General features: G+C 29.9%; 1 protein-coding gene across 1 annotated transcript in view; it reads right to left on the bottom strand.

The window, feature by feature from the left end:
• Positions 1 to 8089, bottom strand: part of LOC107452442 (uncharacterized) — a 45055-nt gene extending 36966 nt beyond the window's left edge. The window contains exons 1-2 of the mRNA XM_043057225.2: positions 7930 to 8089; positions 4591 to 4614 (exon numbers count right to left, since the gene is read on the bottom strand). Coding sequence (XP_042913159.2) covers positions 4591 to 4614; positions 7930 to 7984 — 79 coding nt within the window. The 5' untranslated portion in view covers positions 7985 to 8089. The remainder of the gene's footprint in view (positions 1 to 4590; positions 4615 to 7929) is intronic.
• Positions 8090 to 19456: the final 11367 nt, after the last annotated feature.

Here is a 19456-nt window from a genome sequence, read left to right as displayed (position 1 = left end):
TGCACGACTGTCAAAAATTGTTAATAACTAATATAATAATATTTAAAATCAGGTATTTATTTTTTTTTCTAGTAGAGGATAGTCTACTTTACTCGTCTGTCAATTAATACTAATAATATATTGGATTTTTTGTTAGTTAAAAATAGTTAAGTAAAAAATGTTACAATTGACCCCACTCTCCCCTATAGTATCACCTGATAATTAAGATTTTATAAAGAATCAAGTTCATACGATTTTGTATACTTTGCAATAAAATTTAAAGCTCTCAGGAGTTTGAGGGATCGACAAAAAATTAAAAAAGAAAACAAGTGTTTCTGGACACCCTAACATAAAGAATAAGATGATAACTTATATAAATTATTTTGGTTGTTGTTTGCAAAAATTGCATAAATTTTGTAGATCTAGCTTAAATATTTATAGAGATATGAACAGTTTTATAACAAATAATTTTTTCTTCTGTTTTTTGCTGTAACTTTAAAAATATTCTATAAAATTAAACAAAATTTTTGGAGCAATTTGAAATTAAATACATGATTATTGCTTCAAAATTTGAAAAGAATATTCTTAAAAAATATGCAAGATATGAGTATTTAAAGACGTGATAAAAATTCCATATCATTTTTTCATAAATTGTAGTGAATCGTATTTGGTAACTAATCGAAATTTTTTATATTTGAATGTCTTAAAAATTTAGCAATTTTCTAAGTAGTTTTTGCACTTTTTAAAACAAACTCAAAATAATGAGTTTCCTACAAGTATTATCTTATATTATAGGACAAAATTAAATAACAAATGATAATATCTTATAATAAATGCTTTTACACCGAAATATGATTGTACAAGAATACATGCGACAAAAAAGATTATTTTATTGAGGATGATTCCAAGCAATGCCGATGTAGTTTTAATAAATCTTGTTTGCTAGTACAAATGAAATTTGTGTAAAACACCTTTTCACACATAGCTCTGTTTTTGAAAATGCGAAAACTACTTAGAAAATTGCTTGAAACTTTTTAAATTTTTAAGATATTGAAATCTGATTTTTTTATTAGTTGCCAAATGCGATTCACAATGAAATTTTAAAAAAATTAAATTTTTGCCACTCATGCTCAGTATAAAAGAACTTACTTTAATTAATCATATTTTGCGCAGCTTTAACAAATTTTTCTCAAATTTTGAATCAAAAAGTTTGCAATCCATTTTAAATTGCTCCAAAAATTTTGTTTAATTTTATTGAATATTTTTAAAGTTATAGCAAAAAAATTCGCAAGACAACATTTTTTTTTCATAAAAATGTCCTTATTTTCCTAAATATTTGAACTAGGTTTATGAAGTTTTTTTCACTACTAGTTGCATATGAAAGCTGAAATAATTGTTACAAATTACAAACTCATTGCTTCCGTTTTTGGCATAGGGTGATCAAAAACATTATTTTCCCTTTTCAATTTACTGTTGGACCCTCAATCCTCTAATAAGAGCTTTAACCCTTTCGCACCGACTGTCACAAATACGTGCCAGCATAAAACCGTATAAACCAGGGTAAAAAGATAAAACTGGTAATCAAAGTAGTTCTTTAGCAGTTTATTTATGGGCGGAGTCATAATTGTTTGACTTATTTAATTCACCATTACTTTGTTCAAAATAAAACTATTTAGTTATACTTTGAATTAACATTGATTATATATATGATTAAATTAACAATAATTAAAGTAAAAGCAAAATAAGTCTGTCAAATTAACAACGACTACATTTAAGTTACCCTTTTTTATTTAATTACAACTTGATTCTGATTTTGTACGAATGCTTTTCTGAATCAACCGTCCCCAAGGGGTTAAACTTCATCGATAAGAATGAGAAATCGCTTAACCTAAACATTTATAAAATAATTCGTTTAATATTTTTTGAGAAAGATTAAAAACGGTATTAGATAAAAGTGTTTCAATCATTTCGTCCAGCCTCTATAGATATTTCTTATCCTATTTTCCTTATTCATCCCTCCAATTTCCTTTTAATAAATTTTAAACCAGCTCACTAGTTTATTTTATTTTTATTATAAGATTAGCTCTGAATTAATTTTATGGTAGGAACTAATTACGATAAGCTATTCTTAAAGCCTCAGGATGGAATAGTTTAGTTGTATGACTTTTTATACTCGATTGAATAAAACTATAGTTATACAGTGGATCCCTTCACATATTGGTATTGAAGGCAATGAGAATGCAGATTATCTGGCAAAAAACGAACAACTATGCCCCAAGAAATAACAACCGTCACACCTGATACTCTTAAAAAATACGTCATGAAAAAACTCAACGAAATAAATATTTTTGATTTAATTATAAAATCAAAAGGCAAAATATGGGAAAATACTCAAGACAATTGGAAATTTCTCTGCTACCAACCCCGTAAGGAAGCAGTAACCCATTTTAGGCTTAAAACAGGCCACGATTGAGCAAAGCATGCCCAATTTGTGACACAGGTGTATTAAACTCTGATCACCTCTTATTTTGCAAGAGACTAGACAGGAACTTCCAGAAAAGTGGGAATGTCACTAAATTGTATTGGGACGCAAAAACTCTCATTAATTGTCACTAACTTTACCTTTTTCATGTTAATGTTTAAGGTTTTATATTGTTGAAATGTTTATTGATTCAAATGTTTATTGTTCTTTTTTGTTCACTTTACCAAAATTGTTGAATTGTTTCTTTGTTATTTTCCTGCTCCTTTGTGATGCAGTGAGCAGTCAAATTTTCTGGATTAAATTCCTAATAAAGCCATATGAAACACACTTTTTATACTTGCTCATTTAATTAACTAAACTTCTAAATTGCAGCCTATAAAATAATTTTAAATTTGAATTTTATTTGTCCAGTGTCCAGTTTTTTTTTAGTAAATATGGGAAGAACTAATTTTTGCTTTCATTTTAATTCTAACATATCAAATCTATGATGTTTCAAAACTTAACTATAAGGTTTTTGTTTTGAACTGAACACTATTGAATTAAATAATTCAAACAGATTTACCCGCCCACTAATAAATTGCTACTGCAACAGTTAGGTTAACAAATTTGTCTGTCAAACTTTCGTTGCTCTGTGAGGATTTATTTATCGACTGTGTCAACCTTCATCTAGCAAAAGGTACCTCAAGATGAAATCACGTTAATATGTCTTACTTACTAGTGATTTGGTATTTAATATTTATAGTGGTAGTTACACCACATTACTCTCCTTCCAGAATTTTATCTGTGATAGAATTCGATAAACGAATACTACTAGTTGAATCATGCTGTTTTATTTATTTAGATATATTTTGCTCATTATATTTTTTCTTCATAGCATTTTACTCATTATTGTTTATTACTGAGAGACTTTATTTACTTCACCAGATTTTTTTTCTTTTTCTTTGAGCAGTATATTTTTTAGCATGTCAACTATTTAATGTGGATCAACGATCAATATTGGCAATCACGTCTGCGTCACCAATGTGGGGATTTATTTATCGAAAGGGACCTCGAAATAAAATAGAGTTAGCATGTCTTATATACTAGTGATTTGGTATTTAAAATTTATAGTGGTAGTTACGCCACAGGTTCAAGTCTGAAAATGCATATGACTAACCCGTCTCAAAGATGTTTAACAATCAATAATCCGGTCGTATTGATTTATGTGGACATTTTTATATTAATATTTAAAAGTGGTAGTAAATTTTATGGTTTAGAATTTTTATTACTGATTTTAAAATTAAATTTAAGTTCAATTTTTTTAAACGCAAATTTGTCTGTCAAATCTTCATTGGTTCAAGTCTAGGACTGCATATGACTAACCCGTCTCAAAGATGTTTAACAATCAATAGTCCATTCGTATTAATTTATGTAGACATTTTTATATTAATATTTAAAAGTGGTAGTAAATTTTATTGTTTATCATTTTTATTATTGATTTTATAAATTAAATTTAAGTTTAATTTTTTTGAACGCTTTTATACAAACAACTTAATCATAGATTAATAATTGTGGTGCAAAAAGTGCTAGCTCATAAAATGTTTCGGCACAACTATTAACCCATTAATTGTGAAGAAAGGTTTAATGTGTCAATAAATTAAGCTAACTTAGATTGAGGTACGGCTACTGCTTTAAATATTCTGGGAAGCAGACTTCCGGTTGGGCAGCTATGCAAAGAAATCTATATGGCCGTGAGCTGGACTAGGGTTTTTCAATTCAGCTTAATTTAACTGTACTATGCATGATAAATAAAAAAAAACATAAAAATAAAGAAAGACTATTTCTATAAGTTAGCAAAAAATTTGAACTCTACTGGAGAAAAAAGAGAAATAAAAGAGCCAAATTTTAAATTTATAATATTTATTATTAAAATTTGAAATTTTAAAAACTACTACTTTTATTTCTCAAACTAAGATAAATTTCTAAATAAAAGTAACAAAAAAATGACAATTTAAAGTAAATTAAACAGTTAAAATGCGTGATTAAAATGCATAATAAGCAATAAAGTAACAATTAAAGTACTTATTATAAAAAATGCATAAATGTGTCATGCGTTGATGATCAAGGATAAAAATTATAAAATTACTTACAATTGGCAAATAAATCCCCATGCACTGTAACAAAAATAAGTAAATAAAATTAATACTATAACAGACATTTAAATATAATAAGCATTAAATATCAGAATTTGAACATAAATAAATTTACTTTCGTTTTAATATAACTCATACTGCCGAATTAAATTAAGTTATACAAACGCTTAGAAAAGAAAAATTCAGTTTTAAAATGCAAACGACAATTTTACAGAAATAATCCGTAAAATTAACGAGCTTTTTTTCTAAAACAACAATCGACATAAATAATTTAATTACGCATATGAATAAATCATCTGAAAATTGTTTTAATGCACCGAACAGTGACATTATGTCATTTTTATTTGTAGAAATTTCCAACTTAACAAAATTGTTAAAAATTTGTGATAAAGATTAAACGCATGAAATTTTGAAAGATTCTCAAATGCCACTTTCTTTTTGTAAAGTAAAAAACATATTCATAGAAAAATATAATTTGCCAAAACTCCTAATAACTAAATGACATCTTAAAAAAACAAAGTTTATACTAACATCCCATTATCTGTAACATAACTTTATTATTAATTTTTTAAAGCCCATAAAAGCACTGAAATCTTATTCAAATTTTTTTTAAAAATTTATTTAGGAGAATTTCCGTTTAACATGAAATTATATTCAATATAAACGAAGTAAATATTAAATCTATTTTTAAAACAATTAACACAACATAAAAAGCCGATGTTGAACCTTATTATATCAATTAAATTTAAAAACAAAAGGAAGGAAACAAAGGAAATTGAGTTTTCCACATTTATGCCAACGAAAATTTAACTCTTACTGAAGAGGCGACAACTCCGACGAAAACTTAATGTATTATCTTATATTTGGCAAAGTAACAGAACATTAAAGATACATTTATTAAAATGTATTGTAATTCAAAATGTTTTTGCTTCTTATGACACTAGGACAAGCCAAGCACGCCAACCTTTCGCCTTTGCAAATTAAGTCAGGAAGGTATGCCTTTCGTTTGACAAGAAAGCACCACACAGGGGAAAATATGTCTCAGCTCAAAACCTCCCGAATAGGTGGCAAAACCATTCACTCGAGAGACCACTTCAATTTTGGCATAGATCTGAAGGAGAAGAAAATTTTCTCCAGTTCCCCGTGACCATGATGCTGCTAAGCGACCAACCACAGAACTTTTCAAGCACGTACATCACATGTACTTGGTGGGTCTTAGCGGAGTCAAGGATAGTACCTCCACCCCTTCGGTCCGGAGTCCAATTCTCTAAGCTCTGGTTTATAGCAACCCAGGAATTTGAAATGACTTACCCAATAAAGATTATCGATCTAAATAAATTTTTGACTAATAATGCTAACCACTTAATACACAGAAAGCAAATAAACAGCTTAGTGAATGACGCGGATAAGTTACATTTTTAGGATAATTTCTTAAATCTAAAACAACATAAATAGTTTTTTTTTAATGTGTGTGTGAGTCAGCAAACCACCTTTGAGAGGCGTTATGTCCTAAAATAATTATACTAGTTTACTTGATTTTTTTTCTAACTTTTTGAGGTCTTCATAAGCATGAAAGAAAAGATTTATTAAGTCATATAATGAACGCATAAAATGATGTTTCACCTAGAAAGACCATAGTAGTCAAATAAATGAATGCAATATTCGTTTGAATGCATTACTTGAAAATAGCACACATTGCTTAGCTTTTTTCATTCACTCACGCACCTGACCAGATTGGAACTATACAATGTTTTTTTTTTCTTCAGAAAGAAACTCCACCCCTTGCTTGATGTTTCTCACAAGCCCCCCGTAATTGCTTAAGCAGTTTTTTTTTTGTGGCATCTTCACGCTATGAGCTCACGACAGACCTAGAAATGACTAATGAGTCAGTCCTAGAAATGGTAAAGCATCAAAGATTGTACTCGCAAATTTTCAAATAGATTTATTTTCTCCATACTAGATTTAAATCGAGATAATATAAAAATTCCAACTTTTCCATTGCATATTCCGAAGACTGACGTCGCGACCTCTTTCGGTCTCTTCGAATAGGCTTACGGAACGTAAGATGTACTTTGTCTTAGTTTATTTTTCATTCACTTCTTATTTTTATTGGAATGTTGTTTAAGTAGTTTCCAACCATTTGTAATAATATCGTCACAGTCATTCGCGCTAAAACTAAACTCAGTGGCGCGACAGCTCATAGAGGGCCAAGGCCTATTGTAACCATCTCAGTTTTCTTGACCTTTGGCTCTGGGGTGCAGGAGCAGATGTTTCGGTCAGGTGGTCAGCCGAACGCGGAAACCCCAGTGTTTAGTTCCCAAGCATACTTGGTACTCATTTATCGACCCACTGAAGGGATGAAAGGCTGAGTCAGCCTTGCTCGGTCCGAGGATGGAACCAAGGACCTGTGCGCGAAGCGCTCCCGCTCGGCCACCGGGCGACACTCATTTACACAATAAGGTTAAATTTTTCTTTATTAAAATGCCTTCTGCTCAACAAAACGTTTCTCAAACTTCCAAAATTAAATTTCCTGTACTTTCGGACTATTTATATTTCTCGATTTCATTAAAACTACACCCATGTTTTAAAATATGTGCAGGACCATATATCTTTGATATATAGAACTGTTCTTTATAGAATCCGATTGTTTTAAAACCACACTCAGATTATATGGCATATGCAATAAACTTTATCTTGTAGACATTTAGAATAGTTTTTTAACAAAATTCGGTTAATTTAAAACCAAGATTAAAATACGCAGTGAAGTGCGTAGTGGCAACGCCTCCTATAACTGAAAGCATCCACACGGTCTTTTGTAGGTAGTCCGATCAGACCACTATGAAATTAAACAAGTTTACGAAAGAAGCATTTATGTAAAATCTAGTAAAAATAAGATAGTGGTAGCAAATATATGTCTAAAAATTTATTTATTTTTTGATTATGATTGATTTGACTTATTTACTTGTCAACCACTACAGATTCAATTTTCAAATATGTATGATAAATTTCTCTCAATTACTTTTACAAAAGAATTTGGATTCACGCGCACAACAGGTTCACTTTTTCAATAATCTGCGCGGACTACTTATAAAAACCCGTGTGGAGGCTTTCTGATATAGGAGGTAATAGTAGTGGAGCATATTTTCATAACCTTTGGAATAATTTCTTTATGCAATATCATTATTAAAGAACCACACCCTAATAAAATAGATTGAGCAATAATCTAGTCTGAAATATCTACACATTGAAGCCAAGACTTCAAGACACTAATTGACATTTTTAATAGCAAATAAATACATAACGCAAATAAAAAAAGTGTTTGGCAAACAGTCTTACCTAAGTAAATGCTAGTTGCAATGGTGAGTAGAAATATTATTCGAGTAGAAGTCATTTTATCTGTCTGTAAACGAGTGTTTCAAGCGAAAGAAATTGCCACTCATTTCTATCACTTATATAGTGTTTTGTGTTCTTTTTTTTATCTCCGGTAAACTCACCGAAGTCGTAAAATATAATAACTAATGAAACATAAAGCTCTTAAAGTTTATGTTTGCTTATTTCTCTTGCGTATGACGCAGATTTCAGTTATAGGGTAAACTAACCAGTGAAGGAACACTTAAGCTTCGCTTGCTTTTTAAAAAAATCATATTAATTTCAAAATTCGTAATTTCAGTTAAATGACAGTGTCAACATATTTGTTACTAATTGCAAATTACGTAAAAAAAATTTATATAACTTACATAATATTGTTTTAAAGTTTTGGAGGTTCAAATAACAAGTAGTAAGAAGACCAAGTGAAGGAACAGCTCTTACCAGTGAAGGAATACAAAATTGCCCAGTGAAGGAATGCTTAATTTTGGCTATTTTTTAATGCTCTTTATGAATTTATTAGCCATGCAAATATATAAAAACAAGACTATTTGTGAAATTATAACATACAAGTACTTCTAAAATGCTAACTTTTTTCTGTAATCATGAACTAGAAATTAAAGTGATGTTAAATACAAAATAAATAAAAAAAAATCATTCTTTCTTATAATTTGACAGTCAAATCTAAATCATTGTGTCATCCGATGCTGTTTATTATCATTATTATTTTATCACCTTTTTGTTTACTCTTTTTCCTCTTATTTCTTGAAGCTTTTTTTCTTTTTTAAGTATTTTTTCTTTCTTTTTCTTTTCCACTTTCTCTTGTTTTAACTTTTTTTAGACCTTTCAGCCTCTTGAAATTTTTGCCATTTCTCTGAAGTTAGTGCAAAAGGTAATTTATTCGTTTTTCTTCTTATTTGACCATTCTTTTTATCATCAATATTTGGCCAATGTAAATGGTTCTTCTGAACTTATTCTGATTTTTCAGCAACATTTCTAGAATGCCTTTCTTGAAAATAGACAGGAGAAAGGTGTCTTGAAGTTTCAGGAAAATCCATCTCTTGTTGACTTATATCTAGAGGTTCTTTAGAAGTACTGATTTTACTTATAGAATCATTTCTTTTTTCAACTAAGAGAGGATCAGCATGAGGACTCATTTCAAATTCGATATCTAAGATGCATTCATTATCAATACTAGCTTCAGTTCCTAAGTTTGACTTAACCAAGTGGTCTTCTTTTAATACGTACTTCTTCCATATTGAAAAAAGTACAGGCTCTTGGACATTTTCGATATTAGACTCTTTAGTCAATGCTGCGTTAAAAATTTGCAACATATCTTGAGGGATTTCCCTCTCAAGCTTCTGAAGAAATTGAGTATCGTTTCTGCTTAACTCTGTTTTTTGTAGAGGAGCTTGCTTCTAAATTCTAACATAGTAAAGTAGTTTTTATAAATTATATAATCACGTTTCCATCCTATAGTGATAACTTATTAGGAGTTCTTGGTGCAAAAGCCAGCGAAAAAATGTTCTAGTCAAAAGTTTATGATTATATTTAATTAGTTTTCGATTTGTAAGCATAGTTTATTAAGTTGACTAACATTTGATGTAACTACACATCCCATAAATAAATATAAATTACAATTTTTTCATAAATTAAGCTATTAAATTAACATTTTGAACTGAAATTATTTCAGGAATTATTCATGCAATTTTTAACTAAATTTCGGTTGTCCTCAATATAGCATAATTACTTATCCTAGAGTCATGTAAAATCATATTTCACACATTACTGTTCATTCACTGGAAGTATTCCCAGTGAAGGAACATGCCTGTTTCTTCACTGGTTAGAAGTTGTTTTTTGTCTTTTAAACAGAATTTTGATGTATAATATGACTAAAAGTAAAAGAAAATTATTTTTTATTTTTTATTTTTATTAACTGGGAAAAGAACCCAGTAAAGAAACACTTGTTCCTTCACTGGTTTTTCATCGTTTGGTGATCCAGTGAAGGAACATGCCTGTTCCTTCACTGGTTACAAGTTGTTTTTTGTTTTTTAAACTGAATTTTGATGTATAATATGACTAAAAGTACAAGAAAATTAAAAAATTTCTTTTATTTTCATTAACTGGGAAAAAAACCCAGTAAAGGAACATTTGTTCCTTCACTGGTTTTTCATCGTTTGGTGATCCAGTGAATAAACACCCCCTTATCTCAGTACTTGATTATGCTATGGTGCTTTAAAAAAGATAAAACGTAACTTCAATAACTATATTTTGAATTATCTTTTTCACAGTGAGAAAAATAAGACTATTACATGCAATTAATTCCACTTCAAATATATAAATACAAACACTCACCTTATAATTTTTTCAACGAAACAAGGTGTTGCAGAGATAATAACAAATTCAAAAATTTTTCCTGAGAAGTCTATTTGACCAGGTAATCCAAAACATTGCTATATGACTTCCTATTGTTTGGCAGTAAGCTATTGTTACCAATCAATCTAAAGAAAAACTTTCAAATTCTTATTTTTAATCAATATATATGACATGTTCCTTCACTGGGTAGTGTTCCTTCACTGGTTGGTTTACCCTACATGAGATAGTCAGACAGTGTAAGAAAGAATTTTAGAACTAAAAAAATCATATTATTTAAACTATGTGTTCTTGATTACGTGCAAATTTAATTAACTGCGATAAAATTAAAATTTTATTTTCAAAATTATATTAATCATTTTAAATTTTTTTTATTTCTTTTGTCTGAGCTTAGAAATCGGGGAAAACAATGTGTCTGTGTTTTCTTTAAGGAAAAAAAACTGTTATAAGTTCAAAAACTTTATCGCATCAAACTATCGCATCAAATAAAAAATAGATGATACCAGATGGTTCCTATGAAGAAAAAACAGCTATTTAAATCTTGAAATAGATAGATTTGACTCAAAAAATTATTTTGGCAAAGCTAAAAACTAAAAGCAATAAATCAATATTTGCAGAACTATTTTCGAACGAGAACTTACAGATCAAATTACATCAGACGGATTGCTGCGCACGTTTACAGTAATATGACGTAATCCGTATTACAAACTTATTTATTGATTACAACCAGCTTTGAATACCAAGCAAAAAGAATAACCGTATCCACTTTCTTCTGTATAAAAAATTTATACTTGTTATATAATCTATGTCTTCTCTCTCTCTCTGACTGTTATAGAAATATTTCAGGCTTAGGTTGAGATGTAACTAACACTATAAATATCAAACACCAAATCACTAGTATATAATACAGGTTAACTTGATTCCATCTTGAGGTACCTTTTGATAGAAGAATGTTGACGTAGTCGATAATTAATTCCTGACATTGGTGACCCGGACGAGATAAGAACATGCCAATGTCGATGGATGATCCACATTAAACAGTTGATTTTCTTAAATATATACTGCTCAATGAGGAAAAAATCCGGTGAAGTATATAAAGACTCCCGTTAATAAAAACATTATTGAAAAAAAAAATAATGAGCAAAAATGCTATAAACAAAAAAAGAAGCGAAATGCTATAAACAAAAATGAAGAAAAAATATGAGCGAAATTTCATAGATAAAAAAAATGAAGAAATAATATAATGAGCAAAAAGTTTATAAATAAACAAACAGCATTAATCAACTACTGGTATTCGTTCATCGAATTCTATCACAGATAAAATTCTTTAAAAGGAGTAATGCAGTGTAACAAACTACCACTATAAATATTAAATACCAAATCACTAGTATATAAGACATTTTAACTTGATCGATACTTCAAGACGATAATTGGTCTTACAGTAAAATTAGATTAGGATATCAAGAATAGAAATTCCAAATGACAAGCCGAAACTTACAGGAGTTTGTTAATGGGGATCTCAGTTGGAGTCACTGGAAAATTATACAGTACCCTACATACAATAATGGAAGAGACAAAGATTTGATTTTTTTTTAATTTCTTAAGAAATACGTCGAAGGTAATTTTGTAACTTTAGAGGTAATTATTTCATGCGATTTTTCGAACTTAGCACTAAAGGTTTAAACTTTCAGAGGTTTCAGGAGTCAACAATAAATTACAACAGGAAAAAATTGCGATGGATTACGAAGCATTTTCGGTCCCCCACGCAAAAAAATCAAACAATAGGCTTGTAACTTTACCGATTACTTAGGTTCTCCTTTTCAATAACTGCATAATATTCCATAAAGCTAGCTTAAATATTTATTGAAATATGGACTTTTTTTTAAATAAAAAACTAACTTTTTTTGTCTTGCGTTCTTTTAATTACGTTTTCTAATTTAAAAATATTCAATAAAACTTCGAGCTATCAAAAATATGTAAAAAATTATAGTTTTAAAGCTTGAAAAAAATATCGTTAAAAATTGTGAAATATATGATTATTTAAAGTAGTTTAATTATATTGCGCATGCGCAGAAATAATTTAAAAAATATATGTATAATTTTTTAGAAAATCGTATTTGGCAATTAATAAAAAAGTCTGACTTCAATATCTGAAAACTTTAAAGAGTTTCAAGCAATTCTCTAAGAAGTTTTTATGCGTTTTAAAAGAAAGCTAAAAATGGTAAGGGGTCTTCACAAATTTAATTTTGAACTATTATACAAGATTTATTAAAAGACACCGCATTGTGGGGTATCCTTCCCCATAAGTGAATGTTTTCCTTCACCTGCTATCTTTTGTTCTACCATAACAATTTGTGCCAGGACGATTACTACAAGATATTACTTGTTATTCAATTTTGTCTTGTGGTACAAAATGAAATTTGTGAAAAGCTTCTTTCAATTCTGAACAGTTTTAAAAGAAGAATTAAAACTACTTAGAAAATTGCAAGAAACACTTTAAATTTTTAAGATATTCCGAATAAATTTTTTTCATTAGTTGCGAAATACAATTCACTACAAAATTACGAAGAAAAATTTTTCTAATTTTTCTGCACTTGCTCGTTATAAAGAGCAACTTTAAATAGTCATATCTTGCGCAGTTCTGAACGATTTTTTTTTCAATTTTAAAACAATAATTTCTAATAATTTTTTGTTGCTCCAAAATTTTTTTTAATTTCATGAAATATTTTTAATGCTGCAGCAAAGAAGCATAAAAAAAAGTTTTTTTTTTTAAAATACCCTTATTTCTATAATATTTAAGATATTCTTTTAAAATTTAATACAGTTATTGCAAGCTACAACCAACGTAATCGATATAAGTTACAAGTTTATTGCTTGATTTTCTAGTCCAGGGTATATAAAATTACTTATTTTCCTTTGTAATTTATTGTCAGTCCCTGAAGCGTCCGAAAGCTTTAAACTTTATTATTAAGTATGAAATATTGCATGAACTAATTACCTCTAAAGTTACAAATATATCCTCTAAGTGTTTCTTGAGAATTTTGAAAAAAAAATTCAAATAACAATTTTTAAAAAAAATAAAAGTGTCTCTTCCATTATTATAGAGGAGTGTACATAATACTGTGACTAATGATTTATGCAAGAGAGGTTTTTGTAAAAAAGTGAGGAAACTTAAATACTGATATTTATACAAATGAGATTTTGTTTCTGATGTACAGTTTGCTAATATTTTGAAGCTGAATCGATAGAAATGAAGACAGGATGAATAGTTTAGAAGGATTTATGTATAAAATGTACAGATTTGTACACGTACCTATTTACGCACCTGTCTCAAATATCTGAACAAATCATGGATTTTTTTAATGTTTTTCTCTGATTTATAGAACACTAAACACGAGTCAATAGAGCTAATAATTCAGAAACTGCAAATATTTTTAATACCATTTTTACCAGAATTTATTTTTACACCTGATCGTGTAATAATAAAGACAAACAATGTAAAAGTTTTCGATGTAATTTTTAACCCTAAATAAATGAGATTAAGTGCTAGACGATAAAAAATTTAGAAGATAAAAGAATTTTGCTAAAAAATAGTTCCATTTTGTACTTGGACTATTTTTTTTAAAATCTGATTTTGATATTTAGTCATGTGGAATAACGTTTAGATATTTTTTGAGTAATTTAATGAAACAAAAGAGGAGTCAATTTGTCTGATAGTTAAAAATTTGCAAATATTCTTATGCATAAAATGTTTTTTTTTTAAAATTGTACTTCATATGAATAAAACCTGAATAACTAATTACAACTTTTCCTGTTGACTCGAGTTTTGTCTTAATCAATTCCTCAAACAAATTACATTGGATTAGATACCATACTTACAATTTTGCAATTAAACAGCTATACCAAATGCGTAAACGCGTCAAAAATATTGCATTTTTCATATAAAATCCTTACAACTTCTGAACTATTAAGTGCTTGGTCTCATTGAATTTAACTTAAAAAATGCATAATAAACAATATCTGGCTTTTGAGTACGGTAATATCAGGTGAAAAAATCTATTGTACTTTTTGTCAGGGGCACCGGGATAGGCGGTCAATGTGACCTCACAAACATTTTCAGTATTTGGCAAATTTTGCTTGGACATTCAACATAGTTACAAATATCCATTTTCTCTTCTTTTAATTAAAAAAAAAAAACAAATGAAATTATTTTTAGCAACGTGTCTTACATTATTTAAATTTTCCAATTTATTTGGAGTAATTAAATTGTCAAGTTCTGAGGAATGCAGAGCAATAAGTAGCCTTTAATTTAATTGAAATAAACAACAACAAAAAATATCAAGGCATAGAAATTGCGGTATTAAATAAAACTTCAGAGATAAGAGTGAAGCAAACAGATAATAGAAACTCTTTTTGAAAAACAGGAAGCTAAGCCATCTAGTAATTACAAAAGAAAACATTTAGAACTTTGCGGCAGTGTAAATTACAATCTCCATCAAATTGGAGGGAGGCTCTTACAAAAACTCTTCAAGCTACTAGCAAAAAGTGCAAATTAATTCAAACTATGAATTATTAATAAAAGTTTTTAAATAATAATTGTTATTTTATGTGTTAAGATGCTGATTTTATTTAATTTATTGAAATTCGGCATTAAATCCTATTTATTATATCCGTATCCACTTTATGATAGTTCACTTCTTGAATTCAACAAAATAATTCATTATTACTTATAATTATTTTTTATTCGTTTAATTTTTTTTTAAACTTCTAACAACTGAAACGATATTTTTTATTTTAATGTGTGATTCTCAGAATATCAATTTTATTTCTGTCCTGTAATCGAAGAGCTATGTCGAATACTAAATTATTTATTATTCGATTCGTGGGATTGTGAAAAATTACGTCTTCATCTAGCTACGAATTACTTTCCTTCTTTTTTTTTATATTTGTTTATCAAATTTCTCATGGATTATTTTATTTATTGATCAGAACAAAAGTAAAGCATTCTTGCAACAGCCAAGGGCTCTTAGATGTTAACGCTCCTTAATGTGGCGAATTTCAGACTGTAGCAACATGGTCATCATTGCAGACAAACCAATCGATCAGAAGTTGATTGAGCTTCTATCCGTCACTGGGGATCGAACCCCAGTTCTTCACAACAGATCAATGCCTAAACCATTGATTAAACGCATCTCATTGGCTAGAATAATCAAGTATAAAGTCGTTAAATCAGTAATATAGTGGAAGGAATTAAAATATAGTGAAAATATTAGCAACAAATAGTTTTTTATTGAAACTAATTAATTACATACTTATTAATGATTCTGTCAAATCCGAAATTTCATTCGGCAAAATGGAAATTCCTCCTTCCCTCTCCCAAAAATATAAGTTCACGGCTAACCCACTTTTAGTACATAAAACCTTTATAACTTAAACCTTTATTATTTTAAAACCCGTTTCTACATTCTCGCATTTAATATAGTCTCTTACTATATTTGGCCTTTATTTGTCTTTTTTTCGGTGAACGGACAGTACCATCACCTCCTACATAAAAAAGCCTCCACACGGTCTTCTATAAGTAGTCCGCGCAGACTGTTTAAAAAGTGAGCCAGTTGTGCGCATGAACCCAAAACCTTTAATAAAAGTAATTGAGAGAAATTTATTATATATATTTGAGAATTGAATCTGTAGTGGTTGACAAGTGAATGAGGAAAACCAATAATATTCATAAATTAAACAAATTTTTAGTCATATATTTGTTACCACTTTATTATTTTAACTAGATTCTGTATTAAATTACTCGTTCGGGAAATGGATATCTTTCACTGTGGTCCGATCGGACTATCTATAAAAAAACCGTGTGGAGGCTTTCAGTTACAGGAGGAGTTGACAGTACTCAGAGAAAATAAGGATATTTCTTGTATCATTACGTGATCGAAATTTATGATGATCCTCGGGGCACTGTATGTGGTTGTCTATTGAATGTTTGTGAAAGATAATTAGTAAACAAAAAATTGAAATTACAGTACATTATTTGCTACACATACTTATATAGGTCGTAACCTCATTACAAAGTAAGGCTTATAAGTCCTTGTCAAGTTCAAAGATTAATAGTTCAAGTTACAGAAAGGCATCATTTTTATGCATCCAGGGTGACAGTGAGATTCAAACACGCTAGATTCAGGCTTCAGATATTTTGGCAAACAATATTAACGCTTGCCATGTTTTAGCGGTATATTTTCGTTTTCTGAGCATGCACCAGCAATGTTTTCAATTCATCAAAATAAGGATAGGATAAGAGTAATGAATGTAGATAACACTTTATGACGTAGAATCGTCGCGGAAGAGTAGCTCATGCTTCTGAAAACCAATATAATACATTTGCGCATTTATGTAATAACAAACGACATCGCAAAGAAATTCACAAAGGAAAGACAATAAATAAATAGATGTATAGTTATTATTACTACTATTAAGGATTTGTTGGTTCGACAATAAACAGCATGCTGCAAGAAGCGTGATCTTAAAAAGATATCTCAAAATTTGCTTTGCAATAAAAAGTTGATTAAAAAGGACTGATATCGCGAGATATGTTTTGCAATAAATCAGTCGAATTTCGTCTTTGTGTACTTAGCTGTTCATAAATATTTGCTAAAATTATGAGTTTTCAATTTGTGTAAAACTAATGCATCAACGGTGTAATGTTGATCTGAGTTTCAAGCTGATCGGATTAACAATTTTATTACTGCTATAATTTTAATGATGAAACATCGTCTAAGTTGTTCACACTATTTTCCTGAAACAGTACTTGTACAGTGGTGGCCAAAAGTGTGGACATTTTTTGAAAGGTTCATGTTTTTCAACTTTGTGTGCTTGTAGAATATATTAATTTTCCCTTAAATACAAACGTTTATATATAAAATTGAAGGTAATTTAATGTGGAATTCAATAATAAATACAGTATTACAATATCTGTATTACAAAAAAAGTTATGCAACTAATAGTAAGATCTATCTTAGATTTAAATTTTTTTAAAGTGATACTTACACGATCAATACTTAGTAGGATAACCCTTATTTTTTAAGACAGCTTCACAGCGTCTTTTCATCGAGTGAACGAGTGTTTGGAGTTCATCTTTTGTAATCACATGGTGCCAAGAATCAATTATAGCTTCACTTAGTTGTCTTTTATTGGATGGACGTTTTTTTCGTACAGGAATTTTCAATTGGATTGAGATCCGAGTCGTTTCCTGGCCGTGGTAATATATCTATGCCTTTCTTTTGAAACAGTGCTTTGCATACTTTTGCTGTGTGGCATGGAGCTGAATCCTGCTGAAAAATGAATGGTGCGTTGTTGGGGAAGAGATCCCTGATGGAAGGTATCAATTTTGGTTTCAGGACAGTTTCGGTGTATTTTTTGACATTCAGGATGCCTTCAATCACTTGAATTCGGCCCACACCATCTGCAGACATACATGCCCAAATCATGACATTAGTTGGTTTTTTTGTAGTTGCTTCAATGCAATCAGGATGAAGTGCTTTACCTACTCTACGTCTCATGTATTTTCTACCATCACTACCAAAGAGCGATATTTTACTCCCATCACACCAGATTACTTGCTTCCATTGATTTTCTGACCATTTTATGCGTACGTTTGCCCACTTAATTCGTTTTTCGCGTTGATTTAAATATGGTTTTTTCCTTAGAATTCTAGCCTGCAGTCCAAATCCTGATAGCATTCTTCTTATTGTTCTTAAACTTACTGCAATCCCCGCTGCATTCATTTCACATCTAATGGCATCTGATGAAATTTTTCTACCTTGAAGACATAGCCGTTTAATTTTTCTATCGGCAGTAGCCCTTGTGCATTCTTTTCGGCCTGATTTGGCATCCTGATCGCAAGTATTAGTGAGATGAGGAATGTTTAACCAGTGCCACCTGGTGAGTCCAGAAAAAACATCCACCTTTTTGTGATGCAATTGACATGTTAATTTGATCATATATATTTCGTTGCTCAGCAGTAAGCAATCGTTCATTGTTAGCAACAAAAGTAGCCAGAGAAGTCATATCGAACTGGTTTTCACGTTGAACATCGCTGTTGATGATATATGCTGCTTGGCGGATTAGCGCTGGCATGCCACAATTTATGAGTGGCATGTTCGAAATAGGAATACAAATATCCTCAATCATTATTAATGCCTCGTTATATATTTCTGAGGAGAATACAATGCTGAGATTTTGATTAATAATTCTAATCCGATGCAAAATATCCTCACTCATTGAGTCTTTATATTTATTCCACAGAGCAGATGCTTCAGACGGAAAACACGTTGTCAATATTATTGAAAATAATTGACGAATTTGCTGTGGAGATGAGCTCAGTGCTGCATCTGCAAGTGTGAGGTCCCAATGGTTATCATCCTCCCATAAATGTAACTCACGGCACGCATCAAAGAAAGTGCCGTATAAATTACCGTTGACTTTCCGAAAGTATTGGAAGGATGTCGGTCCAGGAACGTTAACCGATAACAAACGCGGAAAAAAGCATTCACGTTGCTTAGGATGAACTGTATATAATCGTCCTAAAGTATTTGTCATAACTATGTCGGCAAATCCTGGGACTGGAGTGCCTCGTTTCCGTGATTCCCAACTTTTTGATTGTTTATTCCATGTAAAAAATTTAGGAACATCAGTATACATTAATGTCTTTGCAAAATCACCAACAATATCTTGTCGATTACAAAGGTTAAAAATTAAGTAAGAGTTGTTTTTGGAGCTGTCAAAGCTTGTTGTAGTGCATTCTGTTCTGTGAAATAAACACGCTGTCCATTTTCAAGATGCACAGCCAAATGTACAACAGCAGGATCCCTTTCGTGTATAGGAAATGTAAAAATTCGCCAAATAGCTTCATTACTACTTATGTATCGTCCCATTTGATAATGTGTTATTTCGTCATTCTAATTTACATTTTGAACAGCAAATATAGCTTTATCACTGCCCTTATGAACGTACTTACAAATGTGTTGTTGTTTCTAATCCCCAAGAAGTCCATCCCAATTAGACCAATTCCATAAGTCCAAAAATGTCCAGGAAGGCTAAAAACAGATGAGGTTTTGAAAAAAAC

This window comes from Parasteatoda tepidariorum, chromosome 9 (assembly GCF_043381705.1).
Source record: "Parasteatoda tepidariorum isolate YZ-2023 chromosome 9, CAS_Ptep_4.0, whole genome shotgun sequence".
In the NCBI taxonomy this organism is placed as follows: domain Eukaryota; kingdom Metazoa; phylum Arthropoda; class Arachnida; order Araneae; family Theridiidae; genus Parasteatoda; species Parasteatoda tepidariorum.
This window is presented reverse-complemented; position numbering and strand designations above follow the sequence as displayed.